General features: G+C 33.8%; 1 protein-coding gene across 5 annotated transcripts in view; it reads right to left on the bottom strand.

The window, feature by feature from the left end:
* Positions 1–14,640, bottom strand: part of TAF1B (TATA-box binding protein associated factor, RNA polymerase I subunit B) — a 111,945-nt gene that overhangs the window by 14,801 nt on the left and 82,504 nt on the right. For all 5 annotated transcript variants that reach the window (XM_074209647.1, XM_074209644.1, XM_074209646.1 and 2 more), the window contains 2 exons: positions 11,199–11,269; positions 8,935–9,154 (listed from right to left, as the gene is read on the bottom strand). In XM_074209647.1, coding sequence (XP_074065748.1) covers positions 8,935–9,154; positions 11,199–11,269 — 291 coding nt within the window. The remainder of the gene's footprint in view (positions 1–8,934; positions 9,155–11,198; positions 11,270–14,640) is intronic.

The raw sequence follows: 14,640 nt of genomic DNA, 5'->3' as shown, positions 1-14,640 counted from the left end.
TGTTTTCATTTTAAAACATATCTTAGTAAGAAATCAAGTCATGCTCCCTGCCCCCTCAACTCATTGTTCCAACAATGATTTAAGCCATCCAGGGCAAAAAATGATTAGGAAATTAAAGGAGAACCTATAGTGAATCATCTTTCCAGCTCTAGATCATAGCAATAATATTAGGGCAGGAAATGTGTAACAGAAGTGGAATGGAATGTTCACAACTGATCAGTGACTTGGTCCTGGCCACTATAAGCAACAAAGCATCTCCCAGAGGGGCCAAAATTATAGATTTATAGTGAAGACTCAGAGTTAAGAGCTCTAAGCTAGACCTATAGAGCAAAGCTGATGAAGGATAGGATCACAATTTCAGACTCCAGAGTTCCATGCTAGGTCAACAATGCCGAGGTGTCCAGCACAAATAATTGGAAGAATGAGTAAAGAATAAAAAATAAAGAACTATTATGAAGTTCAAGATACAAACACAGATGATGAGAATAACTTCAAATAAGCAAAGTCTCAAAGAAAAAAACAAGTTACCTGTAAGATCAATTAGAATTTTCAGAAGAAATGATATAAGATTTTTAGAAAAAGTGTTTAAAATGATAGTATAACTTTTTTTTTTTTAGTTTTTGCAAGGCAAATGGAGTTAAGTGGCTTGCCCAAGACCACACAGCTAGGTAATTGTTAAGTGTCTGAGGTCGGATTTGAGCTCAGGTACTCCTGACTCCCGGGCCGGTGCTCCATTCACTGAGCCACCAAGCTGCTTTGGGAAATGATTTTTATTAAAAAAGATGCACTAAGGAAGAAGAAAGACTAAAAGGGTAGGAGAATGTTATCACACATAACTAAGAAAGACAAGAAGTCTATATAAATGAGGAGGGGGGGAAAAGTGTCACTTGAACCTCATTTTCAAATCAACTAGTCAAAGGAGGGTAAAACATATATACACATATATAATGAGAAACAGAGACACAAGAAACAGGAAAAATGGGGGAATGAGAAAGAAGGATAAATTTAAAGAGACATTAGTTATAAGCAAAACAAACCCTAAGTCATGAGGGGGACAGATAAGGAAGAAGAGTTTAAAAGGAAAGGAAAAAAGGATAATTATGATTGGGGGCCAGTGTGAAGGGAAGAGAAGGACAGGAGAGTGGGAGTTGTCTGCATCAAGTATAGAGCACTGCTATTGAGCATACTTTTGTTCTCTATAAAGAAGGAATGAAACAGGAAGCAAAAAGAGGAAAAATTAAGACAAAATAAGATGGAGGGAAATAAAACTTAAAAGTTTTTGCACAAACACCTAATGAAACAAAGATTAGAAGAAAAAGTTAAGTGAGAGAAATCTTTGTAGCAAATCTACAAATCTATCAAATCTTTGTAGAAATCTTTCTCTCTGATAAAGGTCTCATTTACAAAGTGATAAATGGTCCAAGGAGATAGGCAGTTTTCAATAGAAATTCAAACACTCTAAAGCCATATGAAAAAATGCTCCAAATTAGCATATAATAATCCAATAAATTCAAATTAGAGCAACTCTGAGATTCTACCTTACACTCTTCAGAATATTCAAAGTTTGCCAGAAAGATTGGAATAGCTGCATTTACTTGTGAGGCACTTGTTACATTGTTATTTATTTCTGAAAAGAAATTTGAAACTATATCCAAAAAGTTACTAAACTATGCAAAATTTTGACCCAGAAAATACAACTATAAGAAAAAAAAAATATATATATATGTATATCTCAAAGAGAAAAAAGAATAAAAGATCCTATATGTATAAAAATATTTGTATTCGTTCTTTTTATATTAGCAAAGAACTGAAAACTAATGTGTTATGCATCAATTAGGAATTCGATTGATCAAATTAAGGCATATAAATGTTCTAAAACATTATTTTGCTATAAGTAATGATAATAAAGATGGCTTCAAAGGAATCTGGTTAGAAATTTACGAAGTAAGCACAATTAGGAGATTATTTCTACACTACAAACAATACCATGATGGCTAACAATTTCTAAAGACTTAGCTCTGATCAATTTAATGATCAATCATGATTCTGAGTCCTTGATGAACTAATTTGCAGAATGAAACACACACATATTTGGACATGGCCAATATGAGAATCTGTTTACTTAACTATGCTAATTAAGGAATTTTGTCTCTGTTACTCTCTGTCTCTGTATACCTAGCACCTAAACAATCAATAGTGCACAGTAGGCATCAGTACTTGATAAATCAATTTTAATTTCATTAAAATCTTTCTCTGCATTTTAAATTTATCCTAAGCAGGCTCTTAAAACACTTCAATTAAACTCATTTTCAAATTTATCTTAGATATTTAAGTTTATATTTAATATTCAGTCTGAAGAGAGATCCAAAAAAGTCTGAAGAATCTGTTGATTGATTGATAATGAAAGCAAACTTGGTAAAATTCTAGGTCAAAAAAGGAAAAATATAATATTTCAATATTATAAAATAGAATGTGTTCAAATATTTAACACTGCCACCATACTAGCGCATGCCTTGATTATTAAATTGTTGGCATTCTGTTCAATTAATGATGATTTAAAAAAGCTTAAGGTATTCAAAGTAATGATTCATACAATCAAAACTAAGACATGGACACATTTTTAATGATGGCAATGCCCTCAACAGAGAAATTTGGGTGAAAGTGAATTACAATAATGATTTCAAATTTGGGCATGTTGAATATAAGAAGCCTAATAGGACATCACAAATAAAAAAAGGTTCATCAAGCAGCAGACAATGCAGGACTGAAACTCAGGAGAGAGATTGGGAAGTCATCTGTTTGGGAGTCATCTGCATAGATATGATCTCTGCATTTATGGCAGCTGGTGTGATCACAGAGCAAGTATAAAGAGAAAAAACTCAGAACAAAGACCTGAGAGGCACAGGCTAGGGGCATGAATGATGATCTAATTCAAAAGGAGCTGCCACAAAGGCAGAAGAATCAGAAGAGAGTTATGTTCTAAAAGCCAAGAGAGAACAGTATGCAAGACAGGATGTACAAGGGGCAGCTAGATGGCATAGGGAAAGAGCACAGCCCTGAAGTCAGGAGGACTCTGAGTTCAAATTTAGCCTTAGACACTTAATACTGGCTTAACTGTGTGACCTTGGGCAAGTCACTTAACTCCACTGCCTTGCAAAAAGCCCTCCCCCCCCCCAAAAAAGGAAGGATAATGTAGGAGGCCTTTTCAGGGAATGAGAAAGAAAGCTAATTGAGAAGAATAAAAGTAACAAGCGTCACCGAGATTAAACAACAAACTTTTAATGGACCTATTCAACATAGTTAGATGCCCTAAATGAATCATATTTCATTCAATTAATCTTTATGTACCCATTATGTGAAAGACAAAGATCTAGGCACTGAAAATTAAAAGACAGGCTCTAATCTTAAAATGTTTATAATTAATCAATAAATATTCATTCATTAGGGAACTAGTACTTTCCAGGTACTATGTTAAGCACTGGAGATACAAAAAGAGGACAGTTCCTACCTTCAAGGAGTTCACAGTCTAATTAGAGAGACAACAAATATACAAATGTACACATCACATAACAAAATTAAAAGAAAGAAGGCATCAGAATAAGGAGGAGTTGGGAAAGGCTTCCTGGAGAAGATTTTAGTTGGAACTTGAAGAAAGTCAGGTAAACCAGTTGGCAGAGATGAGAAAGGAGTATAATCCGGGCATGGAGAACAACCAGATAAAATGTCTGGAGCTGAGAGATGGAGTGTAAAGCTGGTACAGCAGAGGGAGATCAGTATTACTGAATCAAAGAGTACTAAAGGGAGTATAAGGCATAAGAAGACTAGAAAGATAAAGAAGGTGATAGGTTATGAAGGGCTTTGGATGCCAAACAGATTTTATTTTTGACTCAAGATTATAGGAACCAATGGTATTTTTTAAGTAGGAAGTGACTGCTGGATGGAACTTTAGGAAAATCACTTTAGTGACTGAGCGAAGCATAGACTTGAGTTGGGAGAGAGTTGAAGCAAGATGACCCATAAGAATGTCAAGGCATGTGTTAGTATGGTGGCAGTGTCAGAGAAGAGGAGGAATATTGGAGAGACAATACAAAGGTGGAATCAACAGGCCCTGGCAACATATCAAATATGTGGGAATAAGAGATAGTAAGGAATCCAGGAAGACTCCAAGTCTGGTACTCTGAGGGACTGGAAAGATGGTGTTGTCTTCTACAATTATAGGGAAATTAGAAATATCTAATTGGGGGGGGGAGAAGATGTGAGGACACAGATAAATAATAAAGAAAAGTGATGTCATTAAAATAGGAACAGGCAAGTCACTAATCTTTTGGGAGAGTGAGATAAGTGAAAAGGAGAGGTACAGGAAAGTATTATGATAAATCTGGGGCAAAGGAAAAGGGCCATTAGTTAAGATTTCATGGAGGTGATAGCATCTGACCTGGGCCTTGAAAGAAAGAAGGCTCATGCCTCTTTTTACCCCAGTCTTTCAGACAATAACGATCTCTACCTCCTCAGAACTCTCAAAGCCTTTTTTTGTATATTTCTTGAGGCCCTTTCAAATACTATTACACTTCTCCTTCAACTGTAATTTCCAAGAGGGAAAAGGCTCAGTTTTTTATTTCCCCCATACACACAGCAAATGTCATATAGCTAGTGGTCTTCAGTAAAGATGTATTAAATGAATGAAAGAACACATAACAGGTAGGAAAAAAAATCTACATAATTCCTAACTGTAGCCTCTGAACTTAAATTAAGCTGAACTTTGACCAAAGAACCCACAGTTCAACACCAGCCATTTCAGATTTGTAGCCTTTCAGACTTAATTATGCTTTTTGACATTGACTTTGGAACTAAAAATCACTTCCATCCAAGTGGATTGGAAGATTATATACATACTTTCTTTGGGCCTAAAACCATGATTTCATCAGTACAGAAAACTCCCAAAATGAAAATCCCTTCCACAGTTGCAGTTCAATATCTCCTCTGTGATTTATAGTTTTAGATTTAGGCAGTGAGAAAATTAATAGTGACTTGTCCCTGATCACAAGGTAGTATTTCAGTTCAGGTCAGGAAAACAGTCTATCAAGTATGTATGCTTGTTTAAAAAAAAATCTATATATGCCTGTTTATATGTGTGCACATGTGTGTGTGTGTGTGTGTGTGTGTGTGTGTGTGTGTGTGTGTATTGATAGGCAAATATATGTGTATTAACTATAGGACTTTGTCTTAAACAAAGAAATAAATTTTTTGGTTAGTTTTGGAAACTAAACGTATATCAGAGTTCCTTTTCTCTATTACTCAAAATGAAAATTTCCAGTTCTATAAAAGGAGACTCAAGAAACATCATTACCAAAGAAGCACTTGAAGAATGCTGTAAAGTTAATAACATTCAGCTCAATCTAAACCAAATAAAACCTCACATAAACTTTCAGGGGAGGGGGGCACAGGGGATAGGTAGGAGGGAGTTTGGGATTATACATTTCCTCTATAGATAACTTGATTGAATATTGAATTGAATATTTTTCTTGTTTTTTTTCTTGCTAGGCAGTGGGGTTAAGTGACTTGCCCAAGGTCACATAGCTAGATAATCATTATGTGTCTGAGGCCAAATTTGAATTCAGGTCCTCCTGACTTCAGGGCCTGTGCACTATCCATTGCACCACCTAGCTGCCCCTAAGTTGAATATTTTTAATTCCACTTTTCCCAATTGAGCAATGATAGCAAGAATATTTACCACCTTGAAAACAATGTTTTTCTACTGGATGACTATGAAAAGAAGGTATGTCATGAAATGGAGAAGAGAGAAATATAATGTAATAGTCGTGCCCAAATTATTTGTATGAAATATCAGTGGTACTTCAGGCTAAATTATCCTAAAATTTTCACATAGATGTCATCAGATATTTAATTCTAATAGAAAATTCTGTTTAGAACTAGGGACACCAGAGTCAAGTAAGATCTTGGGTCCAGTTCCCTACAACATTGACTACCTGTGTGTCCCTGGACAAGTTACTTAATTTCTTTAAATTTTTGACTCCCCATCTGTAAAATTTAGATAATGATGGTTTTCAAGAAAATACTTTGAAAATTTTCAAGCATTATATGTGAAATATTGTTTTTATAACTGGCTTTTCAATTAATTTCTCAGGAAGCAAGACAACTATTTAAGTCTATAAATTGCAAAGAAGGTGCCAGCCTGCATGAGTAGAGGGAGTTTCCCTTTTTTGAAAATTCCATGTCTCAGTTAAATCATAGGTCTAGTTCCTATCCTTTACTTAATACACGTACATACTTGTTTCCCTCCTTAGAATGGTTTCTCCTTGAAAAGAGGGATTATTTTGATCTGTATACTTGTATCCTTAGTGCCTTGAACAAAGGCTTAATAAATTTTTGTAGAGTGTTTATTGGTTTTGTTCTAGACCTGTTACTTCATTGTGGAGAATTTTTTTGTGTAGGAACTTCTACCATCAAAGCAGATCAGCAACTGAGAGGTTAACTGGTTGTCATGGTTACATATCACATATGTATATCAAGGGCAATTTTTGAGCCTCAGTCTTTGCTACAGTTTCTTTTCTCTTCTTCCCCATTATCCTCATCATAGCCTCACTATTCTTATGTTTCTAATGAAGTTCAGGTAGAAAGTTTCTAGGTCAATGTTCAAAGGACAATTATAAAGGCAGATAAAAATAACTGCTTTATGTTGTTGAGAAAAGGCATTAGGCATGTAAAGCTCATCCACTACCGGTTTATTATTATTGTTTATTCTCTATTCCTTCTCTCCTGCAGACTCAATAAATTCAAAATATTCAAATGGTTCTGTGATCTCATTAACTTGAATGTTTTCCCCAGTGATGGAAACAGTAACTCACAGAAAGGTAAGCATTAAAGTTTATGCATCAACATCAATTGCAGAGGATGACAAAATGGAGAATTTCTACAAATCAGATAAAATTCACCAAATTAAATCAGTACATAGCCTAATATTCAAATATAAAGTATGTAAAGAAAAAGGTAGGAGTTACTTTAGGATCACTTCCTAAACCTCACCATGTAATTATTCAGACATGGATTTGCCTATCAATAGGACTTCATTTCAAAACATAATATGATTACTACTATAGGTTTGAATGTCCCAGAAAACTGCCATGTAGTATCATTCTCACTGACACGGTTGGTTACATTTACATATTGGACACCAACTACTAACATGAATATGTATTTCTAAGCTCAAATCAATAATTCAATAGACATTTATTAAAAGTCAATTATGTGCTAGTCACTGTGCTAGACAGTAGAGATACAAAGGTAAAAATTAAACAATCTCTGCTCTCAAAGAAGTTCTACTTTAGGAAGGGAAAAGAAACAACAAGTACACAGATAAAATATAAAGCTTGTATAAAATAAAAATAGAGCAGTGTTGCTTTATGAATGATTGCTATGGGAGAAAAACAACTTAGGGTCTCTTATAGGAGATGACAGGAATAGGAATTCCAAGAGGTGGAGATAAGGAAAAAACATTCCAGGAAAGATGGAAAGTTCATGCAGCAATATAGAGTATGAGCAACAGTAAATAGGTTAATTTGGCCATAATAATAAGAGATGGAGAGAGTAAAGAATGTGAAAAGAGCCTAGAGAGATTAGCTGAAGTCAGGCTGTAAAGAACTTTAAATGTCACAGAGAAGAGTCCTAAGGCAAAAGAAAGGTACTGAAACTTCTAAAGCAGGAAATGATATAATCAGATATTTGAAGATGGAGTATATAGAAGAGAAACTGGCTAAACCAATTAGGATCTTATTACAATAGACTGGTGAGGAAGGCTCAATCGGGATAGTGGCTGTTGAATGGAAAGAGGGGAAGAGATGGTAACTGACTGGGCTATACATAGTGAATATCCTAGGTACAAGCCTTAACTAATTAAAGAATGGCAGTTTCCATGATCCCCTATGCCCAGGATGCCCTCTCTCTCTGTTTCTCCCTTTTCTATATTCCTATTTATCTTTAAAAATCTAATTCAAATACTATCTCCTCCTGGAAAATATCTTCTGAGTTCTCCTATTTGAAAAATCATTTATCATTTATTTTACAAGTTCTTAATGTCCTTATCAGGTAATTTTATGTGTTATTTTTATTATCTTATCCCTCTACCTTTAATTTAACAGCCTTGATGGCAGGGATCATGCTTTATCAAAACTTTGTCTCCCCGGGGATAGAATAGTGCTTTGCCATCAGTGGGTGCTATTAAATATTTATTAAATTGTTAGTAAAATGGTTATCAATACTTATTTCAGAATATAGATAAGATCACCTTTACTGGGTCTAAATAGAGTATGAAATCACTTCCCTAATAAGAAGCAAACATTCTGCACATAATATAGCTGAATATTTTTGTAATTTTGCTTGTTTAAAAGGCATTTTAGAAGAGGGATAATTTTTTCACCTTAATCTTATCACAGGGTCATTTTAAGATAAGTATTAATTGCTTTGGAAATAGTAAATGGAATTTGAACCCTTTCTACTATAGGTCTGGTATTTTAAGGTTTATCAACAAAACAAAGTATAAGGGTCTATTTGTGCAATATACTTTGAAGAAACAGGTTCTAACATTAATTTATATTTATCTGCATTTCAATTAATTCATTTATTTTACTGTAGATTGATTGCTGGACCAAAAAGTTTTATAATTCTGTATCACTTCCCTTTTAAAATATCTCCATTTTTGTTTTGCACCAACACAAGGGAATGATTTACTGTACATTGTTGGACTTTTAGCCCCCTCAACTTCCCAATTCCACCAATCTTCCCACAATTGACTAATATGTCAAATTTTACATAAGAATTTTATGTTAAAATATTTATGTTGCAATAAGAGACAATGGTTTAGCAAAAGGGCAAACTTCATTCCCTTTAGTTCAACTCTTCCTTCAAAGTGCCACATACCTCTTACAGAACTTCTGAGTACTAAGCCAATACTGTGAGTTCAGGGTTGTTAAAGATTTGCCTTTCTTTAGTAGAATTTTCTGAAGACTGTGTCCATGGAAGCAAGTTATATTTTGGTTTTCTGCCCAGTTCAACTGGAAACTAGAAGGATTTTTCTTTTCAGGATTTGGTGTTGAATCAACCAGTGTGCTAAACTGTTTTTGGAGGTTCACAACCATTCCTAGAAATAGAAAGGAGACTATATAAGAAATAACAGTGTTTAACTGGAAAAAAACAAGGCATAAAATATGATAACAATACTAATCATTTTAAAAAGCATTCTCAAGATCTGTTCCCTTTGAAGAAATTCCTTTAGTTGGTTGGACATTAAGTACAAAAAATGATGCTACTTTCCAAAATATTTTGAGAACTCTTCCTTCAGAATTAACATTTATAGCCTGTGGGGCACACAAAAATAGTGATTTTTTTTTTACAATCAAAATTTAATTCCTGAAAAAAATAAAATAAAAATAAAAAACATTAATTTCTGAAACAAAATGATACTACACCTTAATCATTCATTGTATCACCAAGACTCAAATGACTTCGAATCAATAGGAAAATGTTTATTACTGCTTCCAAAACACAAGGCTTTTCTTAAAGGATGGGAGTAGAGTACTGGACTAGGGGTAGGAAGCGTTTTAATAGACTTGGGTCATGGTCCCAAATGAGACACTAATTTACTATACAATTTTAGACAACTCACTTCATTTCTTCTATGGTTCTTCCATTGTAAAGTGAGGGAAGAGGGATAAATTATGATTTCAAGATCTCTGTGTTTAGAACATTCTGATTTTACTCTAAGATTTCTAATCATTGATGATATTAAAAAGAGAAATTGTGAATGTATCTAAAGGTCATTTCTTTCTTTCTTTCTTTCTTTTTGCAAGGTAATGGGGTTAAGTGGCTTTCCCAAAGCCACACAGCTAGGTAATTATTAAATGTCAGAGGCCGGATTTGAACTCAGGTACTCCTGACTTCAGGGCCGGTGCTCTATCCACTGTGCCACCTACCTGTCCCTAAAGGTCATTTCAAAAGATGTTTCAACTACCATATAATCTTAAGTTTTTGAGTTGCAAAGACATCTAAAGCTCAGTTTTATTAATGGCAGTGAGGCTGGACAAAATATTTTGATGACTAAAATAGTAATTTCGATAGGGACAATATTCATTTAGGTGTATGCATTATGCCATTTAAAAATCAGTCATTACTGATGGTTGTTATTTGTATATTCACAATTTTTAAAAATATGAATTTCATGGAAACTGAGGGAATGTCCATCAATTGGGGAATGGCTTAATAAACCGGGGTATATGTATATAATGGAACACTATTGTTGTATTAGAAATCAGGAGGGATGGGAATTCAGGGAAGCCTGGAAGGATTTGCATGAACTGATGCTGAGCAAGATGAGCAGAACCAGAAGAATACTGTTCACCCTAACAGCAACATGGGAGTGATGATCAACCTTAATGGACTTGCTCATACCAACAAGGCAACAATCAGGCACAATTTTGGGATATCTGTGATGGAGAATGCCATCTGTATTCTGAGAAAGAATTTGGAGTTTGAACAAAGATCAAAGACTTTCTATATACCTTTAACTTAAAAAAATTGTCATATTATGTAATTCTGCTATATCTCATACTATATGCTTCTTTCTTAAGGATATGATTTCTAACTCATCACATTCAACTTAGATCAATGCAAACTATGGGAATGATGGAAAGACTAACAAACGGCCTTCTGTGGGGAGTGGGGGGAGGGAAGCAAGATTGGGGGAAAACTGAAAAACTAAAAATAAATAAAACCTAAAATTAAAATTAAAAAATATATATATAGATTTCACTTCTATATAAATGGTGGTCTGGTACAATGGAAAGAATGAGTTGAGAGACCTGGGTGTGAGTAACATCTCTGATACTTCCTATGTGTCTCTGGCAAGTCACTCTAACTTTGGAGCTTTAATCTGCTCAAATGCAAGATGACCAAAATAAGATGTGCACTGCTAATTTCACAGGGTTGTTGAAAGGAAAGCACCTTGTAAATTAAATGAATATAAGACATAATTGTTATTGTTATTATCATAAAACATATTATTGCCAACATAAATGAGCAGTTTGGCTCACATGTTAAATCCTGCAGATAAGAAAAATGACAAAAAAAGAAAAAACAAAATATAGATTAAGAAAGTGAAAATAATACTTAAGAAAAATTCAACTCACGTCGTCTTTTGCAAGCTACTGGTCTGTTCTTTGATGAATAATATAGTGGCTTTTCACTTTTCCACATGTATCTATAAATGGAAAAAAAAGAAATTTAGGTAATCACATTCCAGTGGACTAATTCTTAGAAGAAATGCCTATTTGGGAGATATAGGAAAAGCCATTTAACCTTTCCATCCTTTATTTTCTTTAACAAGAGAGCTGAATTTGATGTTATCTAAGGTCCCTTCTAGTTCTAAATCTTAAGAACAATTAGGAATAATGGGAATACTGTAAAAAGGAATTACAGACACTCTATTATGATAAATATAATGAAAGAGACCACTTTAAATGCTACCTAGAGTAAATGATACCAAAGTTAGTCATTGAAGCAGAGATTAGTTTCTTTTAACTCTTAGCTTAAGTACCATATCAAATCACCACTCTTGTATCATGTCCCCCTAAAAATTATCTTGTAATTTACTTTGTATATGTATATGTTTTATGTAAATTAATATATGTATTGATATAATAAAATATATAACAATTATTATGTTCTTATCAAGTAATCTTATGTATTATCTTATCTCTCTAAGTAGTCTTTAACAGCCTTGAAGACAGGGATCATGTTTTTTCTAAATTTTATTATACAATATTATTAAAATTATTGTATATAACATATGAAGTAGATAGAATATAAATAAGGTTGCTTAAAGGCAAGAACTACTGTATTTCCCTATGTATAAGATGCACCCTTATTTGAAAAATTTGGGGTCTAAAAAGTAGGAGTGTCTTATACAGTAGTTGTAGATTTTTTTACTTGCATTTCCCACTTTTTCATGCTTGTCTTTGTGCTCATTGTTTTGCATTTATAAGTGGCATATTAGGTTGTGTTCTGCCCAGAAAAGATTTTTGTACAGTGCTGAATTCAAGTTCAAAGTGATCCAGTTTGCAAAAGTGAATGGAAATCGTGCTGCTGAACTTCAGTTTGGTCCTCCTCCAACTGAGATAACAATCTGAGATGGGAAGAAACCCTCCTGAAAACATCACAGCAGAAGGCCATGAGAGGCAAGGCAGCCAAATGGCCTGGTTTAGAAAGGAAATTGAAGAGATAGATTGATGAGCAAAGGGCCATTGAAATTCCTGTGTCCACAAAGATAGTTTCAACATGAGACAAGAAGAATTGCTGATGAAAAAGAAGTGACTGATTTCAAAGGAGGACACAATTGGTGCTTCAGGTTCATGAAACAGAATGGACTAAGCATGTATCCACACACCAGTCTTGACAAAAAGATGCCTGAAAGCTATGAGCAAAATAAAATGATGAATAAAACTTGAGTTCAATAACTTTATGTAATGTATATTTTTTCAAATTTTGGACCCCCAAATTAAGGTGTGTCTTATACGTGTGAGTGTCTCATACATGGGGAAATACTGTGTACTTCAGTCCATTGTACTTCATTTTTTGATTTTGTATATCCAGCACCTAAGACAATACCAGGAAATATAGCAGGTGATTAATAAATATTTGTAACTGATTCAAAAAGTGAGAAGATAGTGATGGTCTATTTTAGGTATGGTGATGGCAAGGGCAAAGCACTGTAAGAGACAAGAATAAGATATAGAAAACTATTCAATATGGCTGGAAATAGAGTTTGTGGAGATGAGTAATGAGATAAGGCTGATGTATTATATACAGAGGAGCAGCAAAAAGCAACAGTTATAGAAGCATCAGCTGTGAATGACCTACTTTACTCAGCAGGGCTGTGACTAAAGAGTACTCTGAAGGACCTATGATAAAGAAGACAGAGCTGATGGTGTCTGAATACAGATTGAAGTACTTTTTAAAAAAACTTTATTTTTCTTGAGGTTTCTCTTTCATTTCGGGGGCAGGGAGTTACATTTACTTTTAAAACCTATTTCAATTAACTTTCTTTCTCAATGAAGAGGATGGGGAGGAGAGAGAATCTGGAATTCAAGGTTTTAAAAGTGAATATTGAAACTTATTTTTTGCATGTATCTGAAAGAAAAATAAAATAAAACACCTGAGAAGACAGTTTGAAATCAGAATGTTGAGGCCCTTAAATGATAAAATCAAGAATTTTTTATTTTACTCAACATGCATTGAGTATCTACTTAAGGTTTCTAAGTAAATCTGAGTAGAGCAATAAATTAGGAAAATTACTAAAGTTGTCATGAAAAGGATGAATTAGAGATACAATGAGGAGAAAAACAATTTATCTGAATAATCTAAGTGAGAACAGATAAGCACTTAAATGACTTGTTGAAGTTGAAAGGACAGGAAAGGACTGATAACATAATATAGTCAATAAATATTTATTAAGTGGGTTCATAATTTAAAAGTAAAGGTGTAGGTCTTAACATTTCAGAGGGAGATCACAAAATACATGGCTTCCTTGTTCATTATGTAACAAAAAGTCAAATAAGTCCTTTCTGGAGATGATGTTTTAGAATCCATAAACTTACACTAGTTCCAAAATTTGAGGATTAAAAATAATACAGATTGCCACAAAGTCTTAGTTCATTTTTAGGATATCTTAATAACTTTCTGAAATATATCAATATCATACAGGCAAAATAAAATTAAATAAATTTCATCAGAGTTCAAAAAATGTTTTCACCAACTACTCATGATCACATATAGTTAAAAAGATCAGTACATGACCAAGTGACTGATGACCTAGGAGGAAGTATAGAACAGTGGAAAAACCTGTCTCTAATGCTTACTTAGTGACCCTTAATCAAGTCACTTAGTTTTCTGGGTCTCAATTTTTAGCTTTGTAAACAAGAGACTTGATCTACATGGAGTTTGAGGTCTCTTCCAAACCTAAAATTATGCTCCCATGATCTTAGAAACACATAATCTCAGTTAGAGATACCAAAGATCTAGTCTTAAACATATTTGAACTGAGGAATAACATTTATACTCCCTGACAAGTAGGCATTATTGTCCACCTGAATTCCTTCAGTGATAAGAAACCTATTTCTTGCCAAGAGTGCTTGTTCCAGTTTAAGAGAATGCTAACTGTAAACTCCACTGTGGAGTTTAAATGAGGACCAAAGCTTACTATCTTCAATTTTTAAAAGTTGTCTTATGTATTGTTATTTTTTCTAATTTTTTCTCATTTGAATTTGATTCTTCTTTCACAACACAATCAATATGGATCTATGTTTTTAACATGGTTATAAATACAGAGCCTATACCTATATTAGACTGCTTTCTGTCAGGGGATGGGAGGAGGAAATGGAGGGGAGGGAGAAAAACGTAAAACTCAAAACCTTGCAAAAAAAATAACTGGAAAAACTACCACTGCATGTAGTTGGAAAAACAAATAAATAAAATAAGTATAATAATAAAAAAGTTTCTTCCAGTGAGTCAAAATCCCTCTCTCTACAACTTTTGTTAAAGATGCACAGTTTCTTCAATCACTTCTCTTATGGC

The sequence above is a fragment of the Macrotis lagotis genome, chromosome 1, assembly GCF_037893015.1.
Source record: "Macrotis lagotis isolate mMagLag1 chromosome 1, bilby.v1.9.chrom.fasta, whole genome shotgun sequence".
Lineage (NCBI taxonomy): Eukaryota > Metazoa > Chordata > Mammalia > Peramelemorphia > Peramelidae > Macrotis > Macrotis lagotis.
Note: the sequence above shows the minus strand (reverse complement) of the source record. Positions and strands in the feature narration are given on the sequence as shown.